The sequence below is a fragment of the Heptranchias perlo genome, chromosome 16 (genome assembly GCF_035084215.1).
Source record: "Heptranchias perlo isolate sHepPer1 chromosome 16, sHepPer1.hap1, whole genome shotgun sequence".
NCBI classification, from domain to species: Eukaryota; Metazoa; Chordata; class Chondrichthyes; order Hexanchiformes; family Hexanchidae; genus Heptranchias; species Heptranchias perlo.
In genome coordinates, this window is record NC_090340.1 from 41,109,415 (window position 1) to 41,136,087 (window position 26,673).

The following is a 26,673-nucleotide window of genomic DNA, read 5'->3' on the forward strand; positions in this document are numbered from 1 at the left end:
CATCCCACGTAATCCCCGCGTGGGAGACTTCTACTGCCTCCCAAAGATACACAAAGCCAACACACCCGGACGTCCCATCGTATCAGGCAACGGAACCCTGTGTGAGAACCTCTCTGGATACATCGAGGGCATCCTGAAACCCATCGTACAGGGAACCCCCAGCTTCTGTCGTGACACTACAGACTTCCTACAAAAACTCAGTACCCACGGACCAGTTGAACCAGGAACACTTCTCACCACGATGGACGTCTCGGCACTATACACCAGTATCCCCCACGATGACGGCATCGCTGCGACAGCATCAATACTCAACACCAACAACAGCCAATCTCCGGAAGCCATCCTACAACTCATCCGCTTCATCCTGGATCACAATGTCTTCACCTTCGATAACCAGTTCTTTACCCAAACACACGGAACAGCCATGGGGACCAAATTCGCACCCCAATACGCCAACATTTTCATGCACAAGTTCGAGCAGGACTTCTTCACTGCACAAGACCTCCAACCAACACTATACACCAGATACATCGACGACATTTTCTTTCTATGGACCCACGGCAAGGAATCACTAAAGAGACTACACGATAACATCAACAAGTTCCATCCCACCATCAAGCTCACCATGGACTACTCCTCAGAATCAGTTTCTTTCTTGGACACACGAATCTCCATCAAAGACGGGCACCTCAGCACCTCACTCTACCGCAAGCCCACGGACAACCTCACGATGCTCCACTTTTCCAGCTTCCACCCTAACCACGTCAAAGAGGCCATCCCCTATGGACAGGCCCTGCGAATACACAGGGTCTGCTCAGACGAGGAGGAACGCGATGGACACCTACAGACGCTGAAAGACGCCCTAGTAAGAACGGGATATGACGCTCGACTCATCGATCGACAGTTCCGACGGGCCACAGCAAAAAATCGCATAGACCTCCTCAGGAGACTAACACGGGACGCAACCAACAGAGTACCCTTTGTCGTCCAGTACTTCCCCGGAGCGGAGAAACTACGCCATGTTCTCCGCAGCCTTCAACATGTCATCAATGAGGACAAACACCTCGCTATGGCCATCCCCACACCTCCACTACTCGCCTTTAAACAGCCACCCAACCTCAAACAGACCATCGTTCGCAGCAAACTACCTAGCTTTCAAGAGAACAGCGTCCACGACGCCACACAACCCTGCCACGGTAACCTCTGCAAGACATGCCAGATCATCGACACAGATACCACCATCACACGAGATGACACCACCCACCAGGTGCATGGTTCATACTCCTGTGACTCGGCCAACGTTGTCTACCTCATACGTTGCAGGAAAGGATGCCCCAGAGCATGGTACATTGGCGAGACCATGCAGACGCTGCGACAACGGATGAACGGACACCGCGCAACAATCGCCAAACAGGAGGGTTCCCTCCCAGTCGGGGAACACTTCAGCAGTCATGGACATTCATCCACCGACCTTCGGGTAAGCGTACTCCAAGGCGGCCTTCGAGACACACGACAACGCAAAATCGTCGAGCAGAAATTGATAGCCAAGTTCCGCACCCATGAGGACGGCCTCAACCGGGATCTTGGGTTCATGTCACGCTACACGTTACCCCACCAGCGAACAAATGTTATCTGTTTTTAATATAATGGGTCATTTGCTGGCTCTCTCTGCCTTCCGGATGTTTCTGCCTCTCTCTGTGTTTTTTTTCTCTGTTTTTTTTCCCCTGTTTTTTTTTTGTTGAATGTGTATTCGGGGGTTCTGCAGGTGACACCTCTCTGTCTGAACACGGTGATTGCCTTGGCAACGGGCAGTTGCAGGGGCAGTCTGTAAACACCATGTATTGTTCAATATGTATAAATGCGTAGGCTTCAAGGAGCTCTTGAAACATTTGCCTGAGGAAGGAGAAAATCTCCGAAAGCTTGTGAATTTAAAATAAAATTGCTGGACTATAACTTGGTGTTGTAAAATTGTTTACAACTGCCTGAAAGGGTGATGGAAGCAGATTCAATAATAACTTTCAAAAGGGAATTGGATAAATACTTGAAGGGAAAAAATTACAGGGCTCTGGGGAAAGAGCAGGGAAGTGGAACTAATTGGATAGCTCTTTCAAAAAGCTGGCACAGGCATGATGGGCTGAATGGCCTCCTTCTGTGCTATAACATACTATGATACTGTGACAGATACCTCTGCTGCATCAAGAAATCTGATCTGCTTAGTTTCCTCTTAAATTATGTACAAATGAACATGTAGGCATTTTTGTTAACTGAACTTGTTTTGCTGTTGTTTCAAGGATAACAGCTGACTGCCCAGCATAAAAAGTACCAGGGAACATTATGTTGAAGCCTGGACTTTTGTTCAAAGGAAGGGTATATAGATAAGAAATGTCATGGATTTGTAACATCAATGTCCTGAAGTAGTTGCCATCATGCAGTAAATGATAGGCAGCTGAAGGTACATTCATCTTCAAAATCCATGGGATTTGCTCTGACATGCACAGCTGTTTGAAGAAAAGCGGATGCTTATTTTTATTGACTAGCTCTATACCACATTGTAAATGTAACAATTGATCCCTTGAGTCTAAACAAATCTAATATGCAATTTGTAGTTAGGTAAAGTTTTTAGAAAATAAAACTTAAATCTACTTCGGACAGCTTTCCTCCATTTAAGCCTGTGTTTATGCCATCACTTTCATGATGATGCAAAGTAGCTTCAGGTACGCAATGGCACAAAAATGGCAGTTTAACATGGATGCCAGATCTCAATGTAATACGTGATCACATTAATGCCATTGAGTTGTAAGGCTCCCAGTAGAAGCCCATCTCACACCATTTTGAGTTCACGCTAGCTGCAGTATAACTCCAGCATGGTGCCTGGGAACTTTTCAAACTTTATATGCAGTATTATTGATGTTATGCATGAAGAAACGCTCCTGCCTGCTTTCCTCTCATGTTAAAAATTGAAGAGCCGAGCTCCTTTGTAGTTATCCTTACTGCAACTTGGACAAATATGTATCTAGCACTGTAACTCCAGTGTGCTGGCTGTGAATTGCAACTCACAAATACTGGTTGAAGACTCGTAGCTGCATTGTAACCACGGCCTAACTTATACACGTGTTCAGCTATTGAGTTTGGCCCAGTAATGATGATTCACAGTAACAAATGCCTGACCCATGAGTCAGTAGTTAAGTTCTTCAGTCTTTTTAAAAACAAATTTTAAAGTTGGAAGCAATAGACAAAATTACTTATTGATAATGATGGGTTAAATTTAAACAAGGCCAATTATATAGGTATGATGGGCAAGTTGGCTATGGTAGATTGGGAAATTAGATTGAAAGATATGATGGTAGATAAGCAATGGTGAATATTTAAAGAAATAATTCATATTTCCCAGTGAATATACATACCCTTGAGGAATAAAAACTCAACAGGAAAAGTGATCTGACCGTGGCTAACTAAATAAGTTAAGGATAGTATTAGATTAAAAGAAGATGCTTACGGTGTTGCCAAAAAGTGTAGTAAGCCTGAGGACTGGGAGGGTTTTAGAAATCAGCAAAGGATGACCAAGAAATTGATGAAGAGAGAGAAAATTGAATATGAGAATAAAGTAACAAGAAATATAAAAACAGATTGTAAGAGCCTCTACAAGTATGTAAAAAGGAAGAGATTAGTGGAAGTAAATGTTGGGTCCCTTAGAGGCAGTGATAGGAGAAATTATAATGAGGAATAAGGAAATGGCAGAGATGTTAATCAATTAAATTATATCTGTCTTCACAGTAGAAGACACAAAAAACCTAGTGGAAATAGTGGGGAACCAAAGGTCTAATGAGAGGGAAGAACTTAAAGTAATTAAGATTAGTAAAGAAAAAGTTTTAGAAAAATTAATCGAATTACAAATCCCCTGGACCTGATGGCCGACATCCTAGGGTTTTAAAAGAGGTAGCTGCAGAGATAGTGGATGCATTGGTTTTGATCTTCCAGAATTCCCAAGATTCTAGAATGATCCCCGTGGATTGGAACATAGCAAATGTAACCCCTCTTTTCAAGAAAGGAGGGAGAGAGAAAACACGGAACTATAGGCCAGATAGCCTGATATCGGTAGTAGGGAAAATGCGAGAATCTATTATTAAGTAGTAACAAGCCACTTAGAAAATCATGATATGATTAGGCAGAGTCAACATGGTTTTATGAAAGGGAAATTGTGTTTGACAAATCTATTAGAATTTTTTGAGAGTGTAACTAGCAGGGCAGATAAGGGCGAACCAGTGGATGTAGTATACTTGGATTTTCAAAAGGCATTCGATAAGGTGCCACACAAGAGGTTGTTGCACAAGATTACAGATCATGGGATTGGGGGTAATATATTAGCATTGATTGAGGATTGGTTAACGGACAGAAAACAGAGGTCATAAACGGGTCATTTTCGGGTTCGCAAGTTGTAACTGGTGGGCTGCCGCAGGGGGATCGGTGGTTGGGCCTCAGCTATTTACAGTCTGTATTAATGACTTAGATGAAGGGATCGAGTGTAATGTATCCAAGCTTGCTGATGATACAAAGCTAGGTGGGAAATTAAGTTGTGAGGAGGACACAAAGGGATATCGACAGGTGAAGTGAGTGGGCAAGAAGGTGGCAGATGGAGTATAATGTGGGGAAATGTGAGGTTATTCACTTTGGTAGGAAAAATAGAAAAATGGAATTTTTTTAAATGGTGAGAAACTATTAAATGTTGGTGTTCAGAGGGATTTGGGTGCCCTTGTTTGCAAAACACTGAAAGTTAACATGCAGGTACAACAAACAATTAGGAAGGCAAATGGTATGCTGACCTTTATTACAAGGGCTTTGGAGTGCAAAAGTAAGAACATAAGAAGTAGGAGTAGGAATAGAGCCCTTCAAGCCTGCTCCGCCATTCAATCAGATCACGGCTGATCTTCGACCTCAACTCCACTTTCCCACTCGATCCCCATATCCCTTGATTCCCATAGAGTCCAAAAATCAATCTATCTCAGTCTTGAATATATTTAATGACTCAGCATCCACAGCCCTGTGGGGTAGAGAATTCCAAAGATTCACATCCCTCTGCGTGAAGAAATTCCTCCTCATCTTAGTCTTGAATGGTTGACCCCCTTATCCTGCGATTATGCCCCCTAGTTCTAGACTCTCTAGGAAGGAAGTCTTGCTGCAATTGTACAGGGCTTTGGTGAGACCACACCTGGAGTACTGTGTGCCATTTTGGTCTCCTTACCTTAGAGGCAGTGCAACGAAGGTTCATTAGATCGATTCCTGGGATGAGACGGTTGTCCTATGAGGAAAGATTGAGTAGAATGGGCCTATACTCTCTGGAGTTAGAAGAATGAGAGGTGATATCATTGAAACATATAAGTTTCTAAGAGGGTTTGACAGCATAGACGCTGAGAAGATGTTTCCCCTGGCTGGAGAGTATAGAACTGGGGTGGGGTGGGCATAGTCTTAGGATAAGGGGTCAGACATTTAGGATTGAGATGAGGAGGAATTTCTTCACTCAGAGGGTTGTGAATCTTTAGAATTGTCTACCACAGAGGTCTGTGGATGCTTAGTCATTGAGTATATTCAAGACTGAGATTGATAGATTTTTGGACTCTTAAGGGAATCAAGGGATGTAGGGATCAGGCGGGAAAGTGGAGTTGAGGTCGAAGATCAGCCGTGATCTCACTTAATGGCAGAGCAGGCTCGAGGGGCCGAATGGCCTACTCCTGCTCTTATTTCTCATGTTCTTGTGTAAAATAGAGTATATAATGATTCAAGTATTATTGCCCAATAGCTGAATTTAATTTTTAAACTAAATTTACTTTCAGCTCTCTATTTTTGTACGATATCTTTCCTTTCCCAGTCAGGCACAGGGTGGTCCAGATCCCATCTATATAACTCTCAAAAAGAGGTTAAGAGTTATGCAAATAATAACAGATCTGTTAATTCACATAAAAATTAGGAAAAGACATTGGTAATGTTGAATGTGGAGTGTGGGAGTTTGTGGTTGAGATAGTCATGCATGGGTCGTAGAAACAGATTTGATGTTCCAAGTGTCCTTTTTACATTTCCAAGCTTTCTAATGTTCATTGTCCATGCACAAATGTTCATTGTCCATGCACATATCCATGGTTCTATGTTAGAGAGGCTCCTCACACAACCGTACTTTGAGGCATAATTGAATGTTGTGGTCAGGTTATTCTCGCCATTTTTGACTCTGCACTTTTCTACTTAACAGTGACTGAAGTTCAAAGTAATTCATTGTATTGAGAAATGCTTTTGGGATGTTCATGAGAGATGTGATGGAAGTACTAAATAAACACAAGTTTGTTCTTTCCTCTCTCCTTCAGAGATTCCAACCAAGAGTAACGTAATGCTATGGTTTTATTGAAGGCTTTCTCAAAACACATGGACGTAGCAGCTTACTTCAATTCTTTTAGCACTCAAGGAATTTCCATTTGGTATCGATATGGCAGTTTGGTAAAATTACATCAACATTTTATGCCCAACACAGACTCTGTACCCTTACTACCAAATCCACCTCCCTTCCTGGCCACTGTCTCAGACCATTTGCAAGCTCAAAGTTCTATTCGACCCTGAGCTGAGCTTCTGACTCTATATCCTCACCACCATAAAGACTGCCTATTTCCACCTTCATAACATCACCCGCCTGCCATTAGCTTATCTGCGACTGCAACTCACTTCCATGTCTTTGTCACCTCGAGATTTGACTATTCCTATGCTCTTGGCCAGCCTGCCATCCTCCACCCTCCGTAAACTTTAGCTCACCTAAACCTCTGCTGCCCGTATACTATTCTCCCACCAAGTCCTACTTACCCGTTATCCCAGTGCTCCTACATTGGTTCTCAGTCCCCCCAACACCTCAAATTTAAAATTCTCATTTTTGTATTTAAATCCCTCTACAGCCTTGTCGCTCCCTCCTCCAGCCCTACGACACTTCCCAAACGCTACATTCCCCTGACACTAGCCTCTTGAGCATTCCCCTCCCCTTTTGCTCCACCATTCGTGGTCAGATCTTGAACTGTTTAGGCCCCACGTTCTGAAATTCCCACTCTAAATGCCTTCGCCTCTCCATCTCCCTCTCCTCTTTAAGGCCTCCTCAAAACCCACCTCTTCGACCAAGCTTTTGGTCACTCCTCCTAATATCTCCCTCTCTGGCTTGGAGTTCACTTTTTCCTTAAGCCACTGTGAAGTGCCTTGAGATGTATTCTCTCCGTTAAAGACACTATATAAATGCAAGGTGTTTATGAAATATTTTAGTTAAAATATTGAACTTAGATGATATTTTTGAAGATTTAGCAGATGCTTTAACAAATGTAGATAAAAATATTAGCACAAAATAGCTCTGATTACCTGATGGTGAAGTGTATTTGCACATTGTTCCATGGACGAGGAGAGCCCCAGTGGTAAGTTATTGATTTGTTGTCAAGTAAACTTATGGAAGAAAGGGGAGGTGCTGAATCAAATAAAGATTTGGTCAAATCGCTATGATATGGCTTTGAGGCCAATCTAGGAGTAGCATTAACAATGGTCATGGAGGTGAGTGATATGGGTACATTTTCAACATGCATTCTGGGTGTAAAACAGGCGTTGTGGATCGGCCGCCCATTATAGAAATCGCTCGTTTTCATTTCCATTGTTACATTTTTTTCGATCCACGACACCTGTTTTACATCCAGACAGCAAGTTTAAAATCTACCCCAGAGTTTGCAGCCCACCCAAACATGAATCACCTGGAAGCAGGAGGCACAGGTGACAATGGAAGAGAGGGATTTTCCAAAAATGAAATTGGGGGTAATTTTCTGACTTTGGACTTCTGGTAGAGAGCCTCACCCACCAGAAATTCACGCTCATGCTGTGCATGATTTTCCAACCATCTCCAGTGCCTCTGTCCCTTAAATATATGATTGAGTGAATTTTTGACTGATTCTGGAGAGCAGGATAACAAGAATCCTGAAACACTCACCAGTTCTATAGCATAGTTGCACTGAACTACATTCATGTTGGATGTGGAGCTCAGTATTACAGTCTTAATCTTGCAGATTTAGAGGGGAGAGATTCCGTGGGTACTGAGATTGAGTTCAGGAACACCCGTGGGAAATTACTTTTGGTCTTGGCTAATCTACTGAACAGAGGTGGTCCTTAACGTTGAACTAAATTGCTTTCTTAACTTACATGTTGATCTTCCTTCAGGATAGCTGGCTCCTTTATGTACATCTGTTTGTTCTTGGAGGATGTGTAGGAAGAGAAGAATCTGTGGTTTGTCTGGCGAGATTCTTTATCTGCCTTTTCTTGTCTCCTGCCTCTATTGGGATGAAGGATGATAGTTGCTGAGGCTGCTTCAGTTTTATCCTTGTTTGGAAGCTAAACAAGTTTTCAGCAACATGAGTGAAAGTTACCAGAGATACCACGCATGACCTCCATCAATGATTGAGTTGTCTTTAGTTGATGCAGAATATATAGCTGAGAAAAAGTTTTAAAATAAGCACATTTCCTTTCAATAAGATCTGAACTGAAGCAGGATAAAGTGAGAAAAAAAATTGCAGGCTTTCATACATGATAGAACAATCTGTCTGAGCAGTAGAAACAACTGTAGTAAAAACTATAGGGATCCTCTTACATAAAAACAGGAAAGGGAAAAGTACATGGTTCTGCTGTAAAAGTCTCTTACAAGGATAAATATTCCTATAATTGTTCCCATTTGGATAAGTGACCTATCCATGGCATGCAGAGTATTATGAATTAATATATGTTCTGTTTTGATTATTTTCCTTAACTTCTGTTATCTTCTAGTCCAGAGTATATAATCTTGTAAAATTTCAATAAGGATAATTAATAACAAAATCCATTTTTTTTAAAATGGAGATTACATTGCAACTCAATGTCTTGCTTTGTATCAAACTATCGTCTTTAAAAATAAGAAAATTATTTTGGATCACAGTTTTTGAAGAAACTTACTGTAATGTAACCAAACCCTAGACAATAACATGGACAAATAAGTGTTGTCTAAAGAAAAAGGGCTGGTATTACATAATTTCTGTTCAAAATAATCAACTTAAATTCTTTTGATAAAATCTGCAGCTAATTTATTAAAAAAATTATTGCTTTGTTTGATAACCCAGAAATAAAATCTGTTTATTGGCACGTAATGAAAATGTTGAATAACATGGAAAATTATAGTCAACGTCCAGATGCATTCGGATGTTGAGGACAATAACATTAAGATCTTGTCAATCAAACTAATTAATTACCATTTAATATATTAACGTATTAATATACACTGGCTAATGTTACATACCTTGTCTATCATGAAAACTTTTATGAAGGGTATAGGGTGACTCATTCTCTTTTGTATGAAGACAGTCAAGACATGTGTGACACCATTATTTGTACACAGAGAGCTAGAACAATTAAATTTATCCGATAATCATCTGCCTTACAAATTCTATAACTTAAAGATTTATGTTCAGAAATGTTGTTTAACTGGTTAAGGAAGGTACACGTCATGGGGGAGAAATTGGACATCGATGGGCTTGTTTTCTGGGCCTGAAATAGGCGAAACGGACCGCATCGGGCCGCAATATCCCAATTGACTGCTGAAGTACGCCTCACACAAAATTGAATCAGGCAATATTTATTCAGCAAGGCGCCCGCCTAAAAAGATGGCAGGCTGATTTGGTTATTCAAATTGGGGTCCTGCCCCGGTTGTAGATCCCCAATGTGAAATTGGACAGCAATTAGGTGGAGCTTATGCTGCGCAAGCTCAATTAGTACTTCTGGGTCTAGAGCTACTTAACCAGCCATCCTTAAAAGGACCATTGGAGGCTGCTGAAAATGTTGAATTTTGTGGAATTGGAAGAAGCAACTGTGGGCCTTTGCTGGCCCAGCCTCACCATCTCTCAGCATCACCTTCCCCATGCCCCAAGTTAGGCCTAAATTGCTGTTGGTACCAGTGAGCTTCTTCCAGATGCCCACTTAGCACCTTCAGCTTGCTGGCTAAATATAGGTAAGGCCTGGTGCCGAATTTGGCATTGGCCTCTCAAAGGCATGGACCAGCAATCACTGCACTGACTTGCCACCCATTCCGGGTGCAAGTCCAATTTCTGCCCCTGTATGTCTGATTTTTTTTTTCCCACACTTTTTTTGGTAACTTCACCTTCATTTTTCATTTGACACTTCAGTCAATCAGGCCAGTATGTTCTTTGCACCTTTTGTTATAATAATGTGTTTTTACTTTATCTGGGAAACTTAGGTATGGGGGACAGGTTGTCAAAGGTAGATTGGGAAATTAAATTAAAGGGTTTGACAGTTGAAAAGTAATGGCACACATTTAAAGAAATATTTCAATATTCTCAAGAAGTATACATTCCATTGAGAAATAAAAACTCAACGGGAAAAATGATCCACTCGTGACTAACTAAAGAAGTTGAGGAGAGTATTAGATTGAAAGAAGAGGCCTATAATGTTGCCAAGAAGAGTAATAAGCCTGGGGATTGAGAGAGTTTTAGAAACCAACAAAGGACGACCAAAAAATTGATAAAAAGGGAGAAAATAGAATATGAAAGTAAACTAGCAAGAAATATAAAAACGGGATTGTAAGAACCTCTACAAGTAAGTAAAAAGGAAGAGAGTAGCAAAAGTAAACGTTGGTCCCTTAGAGGCTGAGACAGGAGAAATTAGAATGGGGAATCCGGAAATGGCAGATGCGTTAAACAAATATTTTGTATCTGTCTTCACAGTAGAAGACACAAAAAGCAGACCAAAAATAGTGGAGAACCAAGGGGTAAATGAGAGTGAGGAACAAGTAATATCACTAGAGAAAAAGTACTGGACAAACTAATGGGTCTAAAAGCCAAAAAAAACCCCGGACCTGATTGCCTACACCCTATGGTTCTAAAAGAGGTGGTTGCAGAGATAGTGGATGCATTGGTTATGATCTTCCAAAATTCTCTAGATTCTGGAATGGTCCCAGTGGACTGGAAGGTAGCAAATGTTACCTCGATATTCAAGAAGGGAGGGAGAGAGAAAACAGGGAACTACAGGCCAGTTAACCTGACATCGGTCGTCGGGAAAATGCTGGAATCCATTATTAAGGAAGTGTTAACAGGGAACATAGAAAATCGGAGCAAGAGTAGGCCATTCGGCCCTTCGAGCCTGCTCCACCATTCAATATGATCATGGCTGATCCTCTATCTCAATACCTTATTCCCGCTCTCTCCCCATACCCCTTGATGCCTTTTGTGTCTAGAAATCTATTTAGTTCCTTCTTAAATATATTCAGGGACTTGGCCTCCACAGCCTTCTGTGGTAGAGAATTCCACAGGTTCACCACCCTCTGAATGAAGAAATTTCTCCTCATCTCAGTCCTAAATGTCCTACCCCGTATCCTGAGACTGTGACTCCTCGTTCTGGACCCCCCAGCCCTGTCAGAATTTTATACGTTTCAATGAGATCCCCTCTCATTCTTCTAAACTGGAGTGAATACAGGCCGAGTCGACCCAATCTCTCCTCATACGACAGTCCTGCCATCCCAGGAATCAGTCTGATGGACCTTCGCTGCACTCCCTCTATGGCAAGTATATCCTTTCTTAGGTAAGGAGACCAAAACTGCACACAGTACTCCAGGTGTGGTCTCACCAAGGCCCTGTATAACTGCAGTAAGACATCCCTGCTCCTATACTCAAATCCTCTTGCAATGAAGGCCAACATATCATTTGCCTTCCTAACTGCTTGCTGCACCTGCATATTTGCTTTCAGTGACTGGTGTACAAGGACACCCAGGTCCCTTTGTACATCAGATTCCCCAATCTATCACCATTTAAATAATACTCTGCCTTTCTGTTTTTCCTTCCGAAGTGGATAACTTCACATTTATCCACATTATACTGCATCTGCCATGTATTTGCCCACTCACTCAACTTGTATAAATCGCCTTGAAGCCTCTTTGCATCCTCCTCACAACTCACAATCCCACCTAGTTTTGTGTCATCAGCAAACTTGGAAATATTACGTTTGGTTCCCTCATCCAAATCATTGATATATATTGTGAATAGCTGGGGCCCAAGTACTGATCGCTGCGGTACACAGTCACTGCCTGCTACACCGAAAAAGACCCATTTATTCCTACTCTTTGTTTCCTGTCTGTTAACCAATTTTCAATCCATGCCAATATATTATCCCCAATCTCATGTGCTTTAATTTTGCACACTAACCTCTTATGTGAGATTTTATCAAAGGCCTTCTGAAAATCCAAATACACCACATCCACTGGTTCTCCCTTATCTATTCTACCAGTTACATCGTCAAAAAACTTCAGTAGGTTTGTCAAACATGATTTCCCTTTCTCATAAATCCATGTTGACTTTGTCTAATCCCGTTGATATTTTCTACATGTCCTGTTATCACATCCTTTATAATAGACTCTTGCATTTTCCCTACTATTGATGTTAGGCTAACTAGCCTGTAGTTCCCTGTTTTCTCTCCCTCCTTTTTTAAATAGTGGGGTTACATTTGCCACCCTCCAATCTGCAGGAACTGTTCCATAATCTATAGAATTTTGAAAGATGACAACTAATGCATCCACTATTTCCATGGCTACCTCTTTTAGTACTCTGGGATGCAGATTATCAAGCCCTGGGGATTTATCGGCTTTCAATCCCATTAATTTCTCCAGCACTATTTTTTTACTAATACTAATTTCCTTTAATTCTTCCTTCTCACTAGTCCTTTGGTTCCCTAGCATTTCTGGGAAGTTATTTGTGTCCTCTTCCGTGAAGACAGAACCAAAGTATTTGTTTAATTGCTCTGCCATTTCCCTGTTCCCCATTATAAATTCTCCCGTTTCTGATTGTAAGGGACCTACATTTGTCTTCACTAATCTTTTTCTTCTAACATACTTGAAGAAGCTTTGAAAGTCCACTTTTATGTTCCTTGCAAGTTTACTCTCATACTCTATTTTTCCCCTTTTAATCAATCTTTTGTTCCTTTTTTGCTGAATTCTAAACTGCTCCCAATCCTCAGGCTTGCTACTTTTTCTGGCAACTTTATATGACTCCACTTTGGATCTAATACTAGCCTTAACTTATTTTGTTAGCCATGGTTGGGCCGCTTTTCCTTTTGTGTTTTTGCACCAGAAAGTAATGTATAATTGTTGCAATTCATGCTTTCATTCCTTAAATGTTGGCCATTGCCTATCCACCGTCATGCCTTTTAATGAAGCTTCCCAATCTATCATAGCCAACTCACTCCTCATACCGCCGTAGTTTCCTTTCTTTAGATTTAAAACCCTAGTTTCGGATTGGACTACTTCACTTTCCATCTTAATGAAGAATTCTATCATGTTATGGTCACTCTTCCCTAAAGGACCCCGCACAACAAGATCATAATATGATTCGGCAGAGTCAACATGGTTTTATGAAAGGGAAATTATGTTTGACAGATTTATTAGAGTTTTTTGAGGATGTAACTAGCAGGGTAAATAAAGGGGAACCAGTGGATGTAGTATATTTGGATTTTGAAAAGGCATTCGATAATGTGCCACATAAAAGGTTGTTACACAAGGTAAGGGCTCATGGGGTTGGGGGTAATATATTAGTATGGATAGAGGATTGGTTAAAGGACAGAAAACAGAGAGTCGGGATAAATGGGTCATTCTCAGGTTGGCAGGCCGTAACTGGTGGGGTGCTGCAAGGATCTGCAAGAGTCTGCAAAGGGATTTGGACAAATTAAGTGAGTGGACAAGAAGGTGGCAGATGGAGTATAATGTGGGGAAGTGTGAGGTTAGTCACTGTGGTAGGAAGAATAGAAAAACAGAATATGTTTTAAATGGTGAGAAATTATTAAATGTTGGTGTTCAGAGAGACATGGGTGTCCTTGTACAAGAAACACAAAAAGTTAGTATGCAGGTGCAGCAGGCAAATGGCATGTTGGCCTTTATTGCAAGGGGGTTGGAGTACAAGAGTAAGGAAATCTTACTACAGTTGTACAGAGCTTTAGTGAGACTTCACCTGGAGTACTGCGAACAGTTTTGGCCTCCTTATCTAAAGAAAGATATACTTGCCTTGGAGGCGATACAATGAAGGTTTACTAGATTAATTCCTGGGATGAGAGCTTTGTCCTGTGAGGAGAGGTTGAGTAAAATGGGCCTATTCTCTCTGGAGTTTAGAAGAATGAGAGGTGATCTCATTGAAAAATATAAGATTCTGAGTGGGCTTGACAGGGTAGATGCTGAGAGATTGTTTCCCCTGGCTAGAGAGTCTAGAAGTAGGGGGCATAGTCTCAGGATAAAGGTCGGCCATTCAAGATTGAGATGAGGAGGAACTTCTTCACACAGAGGGCTGTGGATGTTGAATCATTTAATATATTCAAGGCTGAGATGGATAGATTTTTGGACTCCAGGGGAATCAAGGGATTGGGCAGGAAAGTGGAGTTGAGGTCGAAGATTGGCCATGATCTGATGGAATGGCGGAGCCGACTCGAGAGGCCATGTAGCCTTCTCCTGCTCCTATTTCTTATGTCCTTATATAAACCCACAACCTTATTCTTTTCCTTCCAAATTTGCATGTGGATTACTCAATTTATGTCTCATCATGAAATGGAGGACTTTGGTCCTTCAACACTAATCTGGTCTACACACAATGGGAGCGATTTTGTCTGCCAATCGCCCGGTCCATGCTGAAAATCGGGGTGGTAGGCAGACGAAAAGTGAAAAAGAAAATATTGCCTGAGGGCTGCCTTGACTCCATTTTCAAGCAGGCCTTGAAATGAGTTGCTACAGTTCCTGCCTGAAACAGACAGGCGCTTTATTAAAATATTTAAATTGGGGTCCTACGCTTGTTGTAGGACCGTAAAGCACTTTTCAGATAGCAATGGGCAAAGCATGCGCTGCATGTGCTCAGTGGTACTAGACTTGGAGCAGCCTAACCAGTGGTTCTTAAAGGGACAGCTGCCGGCTGCTCCAAAATGCCACAGAAATTGTAGTGCCACCGACTTTTGTGGGGAATGAATGCTCCTCCGGGCCTCATAAGTATCTTCCCAGCTGCTGCCTGCTATTCAGTAGCTCCCCCTCCCCAGGATTGCCTCGCATCCCCTTTTTAAGGTTTGACTTCCAGTTTGGCTCTTCAGAGGAGCTAATGGAAATCTCATCTGGGATTGTTCCCAAGAACTGGAGAGAGGCCCGTGTGCTGCCAATATATAAAAAGGGTAATATTCAGAATGGGGAAATTAAAGGCCCTTTAGCTTGACTTCAGTTGTCGGCACATTTCTGGAAAGGATACACTGTGTGACTGCCTTGACAGCGAAAGGGTTACTTGAGAGTCTCATCATGGCTTCTAGAAAAGGTCATGTTTCAGCAATCAGGCTGAATTTTTGGATCTAGTTTCTAGGTTAATGGATGTAAGTAGGCCGGATGACATTGTATACCTTGATTTTGAAAAAAGCCTTTGACAAGGTGTCAAACATTAGGCTACTTAATACGATTGAGTACTGTAGGATTAGTGGCACATTTTGGATTGGATAAGGAATTGGTTGCATTCTCATCGACAGAAGGTTGTTATTGTGTGGGGACCAGTTACTAGAGGATTCCCTCATTAGATCCATTGTTCTCCACCATTTTTATCAATGATCTGATTGATACTGTCTGCACGTTCGGGGATGATACAAATATTTGTACGGGTATTAGGACCATAGATGACGAAAATAGATTACAGGCAGATCTAAATGTGATGGGGGAATGGCCCGAGTCTGGCAAATATTTTTTAATAGATATAAATATAGTGTTATGCACCCGAGTAGGGCCAACGTACATTATGCAGATTGTATGCTTAAGGCTGCTGGACGTTAAAGTACATGAATCTCTGAAGGCCCACGACTAATGCTGTAAGGCTATTGTAAAAGCAAATAGTGTTGGGAGGTATTGCCAGGATGATTAAATACAAAACAAAAAGAACTATACTGCCTTTGTTTATGACCTGGGTTAGGCCTCATTTAGAATATTGTGTTCAGTTTTGGTCCCCTCATATGGTAGATGATAGAGAGGTCCTTTTTACTGCAATGGTCTTAGAGAGTAGGGGATTTTACTCTTGGAAAGCATAGATTTTGAGGAGCTTTGTTTGCGGTCTTTAAAATAATGAAAGGATTAGATTTAGTCCACGTGGATACACTATTTGAATTGGATAGGTTAGAGAGGACCAGGAGACATGAGTATAAGTTACATATGATGTGGAGATGCCGGTGATGAACTGGAGTGGACAAATGTAAGGAATCTTACAACACCAGGTTATAGTCCAACAGTTTTATTTTAAAATCACAAGCTTTCGGAGATTATCCCCTTCGTCAGGTGAGTAGTGACCTGACGAAGGGGATAATCTCCGAAAGCTTGTGATTTTAAAATAAAATTGTTGGATTGTAACCTGGTGTTGTAAGATTCCTTATATAAGTTACATAAGCATAGAACTAGGTTAGATGTCAGGAAGTACTTCTTTTCACAGAGAATCGTTGAGCTACGGAACAAGATGCTGGCTCGTGCAGTGAGTGTGGATTCACTGCAACCATTCAAAAGGGAACTGGATGAGTTCTTTCGTCTGGCCAACATAACTACATATAGAAAATAGGCAGGTGTTGCGGGATGCATCTCTCCGTCACCATGCTCTTCTGGAACCTGTTTGATCGCTTTCAAGGTTAATTCTGCAGCATTTTCCTGCTTTTTCACCTCTCCAATGAGATTGCGTGGCTGGTTGGTTGGAGGCGAGGGAGTTGGATGGGGGTCATAGTGCACCATGACTCAACGGGACAGACTTGATTGACCAGCTGGACTTTTCCTGTCCATCATTTTCATAAGTTTCATATCTGCTACCAGTGTACCTTCTCTCTCGATGGTTGTGTGCTGCCTTCTTGAAAAACAGAACAGACAGATCCTTGCACCTGGAGTGAAAAAACAAGTACAAATCATGAAGGTAGTTTAAGGAACTAAATGATTTGGTGACAAAACATGCAACAGTTATGTGTGGCAAAGGAAGCCTTTCTCTTTGACAGCACATGTTGGAGCTGCAGCTTTAAAGGCATGGGCCCCAAATTTCCTCGGTGGTTCTGCAACACTCCCACCGTAATTCTGGTCGGAGTTCGGCGGGAAACCACCAGAAAACATCAGGGACCTGGGTGCACTGCATTTCTTTTCTGGGATTTTCTGAGTGGTCTTGTAAGAAGCGGAACCTCCACCCACCCTTTGAAAAGTAAATAGTTTCAGGGAGCAGTGCTGGCAGTGGAGACTTCTTATGCTGGGAGATCCTGCTTCCCTGGCTCAGTCAGGACCCAGTGTCAGACTGGAGGCCAGTATGCTGAGTAAGATGAGACGTACCAGACTCCAGATAAGTGGAGCTGCGCCCCACTGGAGGGAGGTCCAGGTCAAGGAAGCAGTCTTGACCTCTGAAGACTGGCTAGTTATTTAATTAATAAAATCAGAGGGGCAAGGGGAATTCCATTGGGTCTGAGAAGGTCCTGGACAACTCCACCAAAATGTGGCAGGTGCCAGAGTTTCCTGCGTATGGGGCAAGCAGGTGCCAAAGATACGCTCAAAGCCGTGCGTGTGCTCACCATCTCCCTGCAAGTTCGGTGTTCTGCTGACCCTGCAAACTCTGGCAGGGTCAGTGATGTAGGGCATCAATGAGCGTGATTCCAGTGTAACCGCCGGGATTGTGGCCTGTGGAATTTCTATGCCATGATAGTTAGTGGGGCTAGTGCTTTGCAGGCTGCATTGCTGATGTAACAGCATGTTGTGGTTTGAGTGCTCGGTGCATGCATAGTACAGGCATTCCTATTCTTTGAGTGGGTACCCTTTAAGCCAGTTGTACCTGCACTCTTCCTCAGGTCGGGGAAATTGTTCCTCATTTTGCTTCCACAAACTAATAATGTGGGACACTAATGACTCTGTCAGCCACCTCCTGCCATGCTTATTGGATATTGGTTCTGTTTGAAGGGCTCTCCGCAGCATCAAAAAATTACCCCATTCCTCTGCTGTACCTCCTCCATCAGCATCTCTAGACTTTCTGCAGTGAAAAGGCAGTTCTTTCAGCTCCTGTAGACATCTTGGGCACTGCAGTTAGGCTCCGGTCAAAATGCTACATCAGCTGTTTAAGTGTACCAGCCCTTTAAGAGCTGCTGCACTCCTAATTCCAAACCAACTAATTGCCGTAGCACTCCCTTGCTCATTGTCCTTGGTGTGCAGGTTTTTCCCCGCGATCAGTCCTGTGGATTGCTCTGTTCTTTTAACATTTATTTCCGTTTTTTCATTTGGTGCCATCATTTATGCTTACTGTTTAGTTTCACCAACCCCTCTACCTGTGTGGTGATAGAACCGCTGGAAGCTTGTAGCATTTTAATATTTTATCACAATAGCCAGTTTTATGAACATCTGGATTTGAGTTGAGTGCTTTTTTATAAGCATTATTGCTTATAAAACATTGACAAAAAGAAAATAAATGTAGGTAAGTAAATTTAGATGATTTCCTGAAGATGGTTTAATATATCCTTAATTCCAGTTCTGTTTTAAATCACAAATCATGTTGGTAAATTTACAATCTGGTGGAAATACATATGAAATATTAATTTACCATAGATCAAACGTAAGTTAATCTTCTTTCTGAAAAGCTGCTATAATAAAGGCAGTGTACTGGGGAGGTAATGCAGTCTTCCAGAGGATGTTCACACCATGTTGAATGCCTACATACTCATAGACGGGGCACATTCACTTTTCCAGCTGTTTCCAGTGAAAGATTTCCTGAATGGTGTGTAAGTCATCTGGTTACATTATGACCTATTAATAACCAACCTAACTCATGTACTTCTGTAACAGATCTGCACAATCCCACAACTTTTCCCTTCCTGTAAGTTCTGTTTAATAGTTCGGTCTCTCGTACTAAGAGGCTGTGAGACTGTCTTGTTCCAAAGTAAAGGTTTTATTAAGATGTTATAATAAAAGACAAGTAGTAAATGATGTTAAAATACAATAGTACATGTTATAGCGCACTAAGTAAGATGTTGCAATACAACCTGGCAAAAGCTTTACACTGACAAGGTTCTCGAGGTGATCAAACTTGAATGACCCTGCCATAAGATATCGAGCAGGCCAGTTGCTCCGAGAATATTCTATCAAGTACATTTTACACTCCTACCTGTATACCCACAATCACACACCAAAATCTGCTGTATCCCAAACCTCCTTTGTGGTCACATGTTAATCAGTTTCTCTGTAAGCCAAACACCATTTGCTGATGCTCATACATTCCACAACAAGATAGTAACGCTTCCCATGCCATCATGTTTAGAAACATCGACAGTACTCGGAGATATGGGGGGTACTCAGTTCACTCAGACAAATCTTTGGCTAGAAGTTATTTGTGTTTAGACTGAGATTTCTTTGTTGAGACTGAGGATTCTTGTGTTCTGACAAATTTACCTACATTTTGGAGCTCCTCAAACTGACAACATAAGGATGGCGGGGGTGGGGGGGGAGCGCAATGGATCTATTCCACAGTTCATCTGAGGAGGAGGCACATCACCATTCACGGCAGGCATGTTGTGCAGTTCTGGAATCTGCAGTTGCACAAGACAGAGGTGCAACAAAGACCTGGAGAAGAGCAGAGGGGCCGAGGTCGCAGGAAGCACTACCCACGTGAGATAGTCTATAGGCAGAGTCTGAGCTTCCTGGACCTCTGAGGAGCAGTGCCTATGCAGGCTCAGGTTGAGTCGGCAGGTGGTCGCAGACATCTCCATGCTTATTCATGAAGAGCTGCTCCTGGCTGAACCTGGGGGCCTCATATTGCCCGTCGCTGTTAAAGTCACCACTGCCCTCAATTTCTTCGACTCCGGATCCTTCCAGGGCACCACCGGTGACATCTCCAGGGGGTCTCAGTAGTCTGCACATAAGTGTATACGACATGTCATGGATGGCTTGTTTGCCAGGGCATCCGATTATGTCAACTATCCCCGTGACGACATCGGCCAGACTGAGATGGCAGTGGGTTTCAACTCTCTGGCTGGCTTCTTAAAGGTACAGGATTCAATTGATTCCACGTACGTAGCAATATGAGGACCTCCACATGAGCCATGACTGTTCATCAACCGAAATGGATATCCCTTCATAAATGCACAGTCGGTGTGCGACCACCAGAAGAGATTTCTGCAAGTGTGAGCCAGATTCCCTGGTAGTTGTCATGATTCATTCATTTTGCGTGGGTCTTACATCCCGGACCTCTTCCACACAGGAGACAGACTTGAAGGCTGGTTCTTTGGAGACAAGGGATATACCCCCTGCAGATGTGGCTCATGACACCCATGAGAAACCCCACCAACAAGGCACAGCAGCAGTATAACCACAGTCACATCACCACCAGGTCTGTCAGTGAGCAAGCCATAGGAATGTTGAAGATGTGCTTCAGGTGCCTGAATAGATCTGGAGGAGCCCTTCAGTACTAGCCAGCGAGGGTGTGCAGAATAATCGTCGTGTGCTGCGTCCTACACAACATAGCACAGCAGAGAGGTTACAGGTGGAGGAGGTCGAATGTGCTCATGAAGCATTCTCATCTGCCGGCAACATTCAAGAAGAAGATGAGGAGGAGGATAAGGAAAATGAAGATGAGGAACCCATCGCCAGAACAGCAGTGCACATAGCTGCCCGTGATGCCAGGGATTCCCTCATCTCTAACAGGTTCTCATAATGAGATCTGCAAATTGAAGACTTTGAAATATTCAGGCCCCCTGGAACAACTACCAGCACCACCAACTTTTGCACAAAACAGTACTTTAACCGCGCATACACCCATTGCACACACGCCAATGGTGGCATGATGTCTTGGCATTCATGATGAAACACATGAAAGGGCGAATTCACAAAAGGGACTCAATAATGGCCAAGATGTTGCTGTGGTGGTGAGAATTATTAAATTTAATGTGACATAATCAAAAAAAATATATAAATTAACAACGTGACATTTCGTCAAATACCCTTGTGATATCCTCGGCGAATTACAATTGCTTAGTCTTTCTTTTCTACATGGTGCATCCCCTCTGGCTTCAGCAGAGGTCGTGGCAGGTTGCTCAGATTCCTTCCCTGATTGCTGAGATGCTCTCTGCCTACAACCCCTGGGCTTTGGAGCCCATGGGGGTCCTGCCAAAGACTGCTCCACCTGCACCAGTGCAGGGGCAGACTCGGCCATCAGAAGAGGAGGCAGCATTGTGGGTACTGGTTGAGGAGGGGACAACGGGTGAGCCGTGCGAGCGCTTTGAGTGGTGTCCCCACTTCCATATCCCCTTTCACCATCATCCCTCTCCCGGGCCAGCGCAACGTCACTCTCACCACTCTGCTGGCCAGCAGGTTGGTTAGCAGATGTGCCACGTTCTATGGCCACGGCTAATGTATCTGTCTGCCTGTTTAAGGTAACAGACGTGTCCAGAGTCCGCATGGCCGTTGTCATGGCCTGCATGGACTCATTAGAGAGCCTAATGGAGGATAGCATTCTCTCCATCGCAGACATTCCCGCACCTACCTGCGCCACCACTTCACTAGCGATGGAGTTGGGCTCCTCCATCCTCCCCACTATTGTGGAGAGTGTACGTGGCACATCTTCCAGTACCTCGCAAAGGTGCAGCTGTACCTCTATCATTCTCATTCTCAATGATGGGCCCAGGGTTCAGCATCTGTGTCCAGCTGAGCAGAGCTTGGAGAGGAGTGCGCCCCCCCCTGCCACCAGTGTCTGTTCGTGCACACTTGTGAGTGATGAATCACCAGGTAACAACCCAACTATCTGTCTAACAGGACCCACCGAAGTGCCAGTATCTGCGCTAGTTCATGGCTGGATGTCCTGTGACGGTGCACCCTCAGAAGGAATAAACTCCTCTGAGGAATCAACCTTCTTCCACTGTGGCTGATTGTTGTTCAAGCCGTGAAGGCCCTGGAAGACAACAGAAACCAATAGTAATTATTTCTCGGAAAAGTGGCAATCTTTCCAATGACTATTTTGAGGTGTGGAACAGTTCAATCATTAATAAAATCAATTTATCATGTGTGTGTAGGATGTTAAAATTCTATCACCAGCCATCTGAGGTTTGCCAGTCTTTCCATCTCCGACGGAAGGCATGCAATGGTGTGACTGATGTCCATGGCCACCTCATCTGCATCTGTCAACTGGACTATTTGTGGTGGTCCACCTCCAGTTCTACTCCTGTCCCTTGCATTTTTCTCTCTCTTCTCCTACAAGGGGAGAAAGAACAGATGTATGAGTGACTGAAGGTGACGTCTTCACCCGATGGATGCAGTGCTCTGGGTCAGGCTGACAATGAAACAGATGCATCAGAGGGTGATGATCAGATAGATGCATCACATTGCATCAGGATTGGGGTGAGTGGCAGTGGTGGGTGCACCAGTGGGGAGGTCAGGAAGTGCATAGAACGTGAAGGTTAGTTGATGCTGAAACTTAAGTGAGTGTGAGGAGTCATGTGATGGAGTAGGCTTGCCAAGACAGAGTGAGAGAGAGGGAGGTGGGGGTGCATTTCACAGGATGTGGGTGACTCAGCAAATGTATTCACTTTTCCTGACCTGGTTAGATAATTAAACCACTTCTTGCACTGAACCCAAGACCTAGGCACTGTGCGCTTGTTGCTCAGCTGTTCTGCCACCTCCAGCCATGCCATCTTGGTGGCAGAAGCAGGTCTCTTCCTCCTTTTAGCTGGCTACAACAGCTCCCTCCTTCTTCGCACACCAACCAGCAGCACCTCAAGGGATGCGTGGGTGAACCTGGGTGCTGCTTTTTGCTTTGTGTCCTTCCATTTCACTTGTTGCTTCTTTCTCCTTCAACATCCATTTTTGCATTGGCCCTTTAAATACTCCAGTTCAGATCACGTCATGCGGGTGCACAGTATGCCTGCTGTGCAGCTTGGAGACGCAAAACCTGGAAGTAAAATTAAGTGCCTTCAATTGAGTTGCGATTGCTCAATCTGATGCGCTAAAATTATTTCCGGGTTTCCCATGCGACTATTTACCCACCTGCTGAGTTCCTTCCGCCATGCTAAAATCATCCCCATGGTGTGTCATGACAGTGATCAATCAAGGACGTCAGCACCTTTGCGAGGTACTGGAAGATGTGCCACGTACACTCTCCACAATGGTGGGGAGGATGGAGGAGCCCAACTCCATCGCTAGTGGAGTGGTGACGCAGGTAGGTGCGGGAATGTCTGCGATGGAGAGAATGCTATCCTCCATTAGGCTCTCTAATGAGTCCATGCAGGCCATGACAACGGCCATGCAGACTCTGGACATGTCTGCCAGACAGATACATTAGCCGTGGCCATAGAACGCAGCATATCTGTTCAATGAGGTTTGAGACAATCTCGAATACATGCAAACATCTCTCCCCAATCAGCACACATATTCTCTAGGACAAAAGCCTAGGCAACTCTTGGGATCTCTGCCATTGTTGCTTTGTAAAGGTATACAAAGCCCTGCTTAATTCCTGTTTGCCATCCATCCTGCTTCGGAAGTGCCTTCCATTCTAGTACCTATCTGTGCAGTGGGTGGACAAATGGTTCTTGAGTGCTGATAAAATCAAGCCAGTAACTTTTGAGTAAATTCCATTTCCTAGATATTGAACAGATCTACAAAAGGAAAAAGAAAAACAAATTTCAAGTCTGTATATTTTATTACTAATACTTGTATGTCAGACGCGACCAGTGAAAAAATCTCAAAGAGCAGAATGTCATAATGATGAAGCCTCCAGTATTTATAAGTTCTCCTAGGTTTAGAAGTTTTTGACGAAAATGATAATATTCATGTTTATCTCTTTCCACTGCTTCAAAAAAATCACATTTGATTTACTTTTGGCTAACATGCTACGTAGTGATGGGTAATCCATGTAACAGTCCTTGTGTTAGAGCCTTTTGTGACAATTCACCTCACTCAGCCTTTGAACAAAGTTTTCCATGCTTCAATTTAACCTTAATAAATGAATTCCAGTTTATCTGTCTTTTAAAATGGCTAGCAGTATCATAGTAGGAACAGCACAGGAGGAGGCCATTCGGCCCCTCATACCTGTGCCAGCTCTTTGAAAGAGTTATCCAATTAGTTCCATTCCCCTGCTCTTTCCCCATAGCCCTGTAATTCTTTTCTCTTCAAGTATTTGTCTGTTTCCCTGTTGAAAATTACTATTGAATCTGCTCCCTTTCAGGCAGTGCATTCCAGATTATTACAACTCGCTGCGTAAAAAAAATTTTCCTCATGTTGTCTCTGGCTCTTTTGCCGATCTCCTTAAATCTGTGCCCTCTGGTTAGTGACCCTTCTGCCACTGGATACAGTTTTTCCTTATTTACTCTGTCAAAACCATTCATGATTTTGAATACCTCTATCAAATCTCCCCTCAACCTTCTCTGTTCTAAGGAAAACAACTCCAGCTTCTCCAGTCTCTCCACATAACTGAAGTTCTCCAACCCTGTTACCATTCAAGTAAATCTCTTCTGCACCCTCTCTGAAGACCTTGACATCCTTTCTAAAATGTGGTGCCCAGAATTGAACACAATACTCTAGCTGAGGCCTAACTAGTGTTTTATAAAGGTTTCGCATAACTTCCTTGCTTTTGTACTCTATGCCTCGATTAATAAGCCTAAGGATCCCATATGCTTTTTTAACAGCCTTCTCAACTTGTCCTGTCACCTTCAAAGATTTGTGTACGTGCACCCCCAGGTCTCTCTGTTCCTGCACCCCCTTTAAAATTGTACCATTTACTTTATATTGCCTCTCCTCATTCTTCCTACCAGAATGCATCACTTCACAATTCCCTGTGTTAAATTTCATCTGCCACGTGTCTGCCCACTTCACCAGTCTGTCTATGTCCTCCTGAAGTCCGTTACTATCCTCCACATTGTTTATTTCTGAGTTTCGTGTCTTCTGCAATTAATATATATCAAAAATAGCAGTGGTCCTAATACTGACCCCTGGGGAACACCACTGTATACTTCCCTCCAGTCTGAAAAATAACCATTCACCACTGCTTACTGCTTTCTGCTTTCTGTCCCCTTGCCAATTTTGTATCCACGCTGTCACTATTTCTTTAATCCCATGGGCTTTAATTTTGCTAACAAGTCTATTATGTGGTATTTTATCAAATGCCTTTTGAAAGTCCATATACACATCAACCGCACTATCCTCATCAACCCTCTCCGTTACTTCATCAAAGAACTCATTAACTTAGTCAAACATGATTTTCCTTTAACAAATCCATGCTGATTTTTATTTATTAGCCCATACTTTTCCAAGTGCTAATTAACTTTGTCCTGGATTATTGTCTCTAAAAGTTTCCCCACCACTGTTAGGCTGACTGGCCTGTAATTGCCGGGTTTATCCCGCTCCCCTTTTTTGAACAGGTGTATAACATTTGCAATCCTCCAGTCCTCCGGCACCAAACCCATATCTAAGGAGGATTGGAAGATTGTGACCAGATCCTCCGCAATTTCCACCCTTACTTCCCTCAGTAACCTGGGGTGCATCCCATCGGAGCCAGGTGACTTTTCTACTTTGAATACTGCCAGTCTTTTAAGTGCCTCCTCTTTATCTATTTTTATCCTATCCAATATCGCTAAAACTCTATTACATTCAAGATGTACCTCAGCCAAACCCCAACCATTAACTTGAGCCATCTTAATGTATAACCTATTATCAGCATCTTAATTATGAAAAATAATCTTTCTTTCATGCACTTTTATTCGCTGCATTTAAATTAATTTTATTATTTTCTTTCATTTGTCTACTGTTTTGGCAATAGTGTTTAGATAAAAGGCTGAACTGAAAGTATATCAAGCTAATACACTGAATGTATTTGTTTTTAAGCAGTATTTTTGTATTTTGTAGGTGTTGCAAGGCGCACAGTTAATTGCAGTGGCTTCTGCTGAACATCCAGCCAGTGGAGTAGATGGATCACCTCTGCAGGGAAGTGACATCCAGGTGCAATATGTACAACTTGCACCAGTAACAGATCATGCCACAGCAGCTCAAGTGAGTAACAGAATGCAGACTTAAGTCAATTTATTTCCTTTTTAGTCTTCGTAATGTCAGGTAAATTGATGGATCAGTACAGTTGTAATCTTGGCTAAAATCCCTAAAGCAATATTTTTTGGGTTTTCTCTTAGACAGTTATCTATTGGGATGTAAATGATTTATGAATGAATGTTCCTCTGTTGCTAAATGTGCAAATGTTTCACTGACATACTGGATGTATTTAGCACATTCCTCGAGGTCATCACTTTTGTTGCTTTCTTCATTTAAATTATTAGCCTCCACCACCATTGCTGGAGTCAATATTAAATGAGAAGTTTCCCAAAAGTCTTATGTTTGGAAGACCTATCATAGCAATATTCCTGTTTCTTTATAACAACACTGCTTTTGAAGAGTATACAGACACATTTCTCCCCACAGTTCTTCTCTGTGGTTAACGGAAACTAGGTTTAACATTGCTTGGTAATTAAAACCATCTGCTTAAAAGTCATTGGGGAAGATTTTGGCAGCAAAGAAGCCACTATCATTTTGAGGCTCCAACCTCATTAAATTCGGCAGGCGAACTGTGCAGGGTGTCAAATAGGCGTCCTGATGTAACTCGCCAAATTGAACATTGGAAA

The 26,673-nt window shown here is 42.7% G+C and overlaps 1 protein-coding gene across 4 annotated transcripts in view; it reads left to right on the forward strand.

Annotated features, from left to right (window-relative positions):
• The window catches only part of banp (BTG3 associated nuclear protein), a 242,214-nt gene that overhangs the window by 187,082 nt on the left and 28,459 nt on the right, over window positions 1-26,673 (forward strand). For 2 of the 4 annotated variants that reach the window (XM_067998008.1, XM_067998007.1), the window contains exon 12: window positions 25,910-26,053. In XM_067998008.1, coding sequence (XP_067854109.1) covers window positions 25,910-26,053 — 144 coding nt within the window. Of the gene's footprint in view, window positions 1-25,909; window positions 26,054-26,673 lie in introns of those variants that run through there. The other 2 variants (XR_010965968.1, XM_067998012.1) reach the window with 2 other exon arrangements.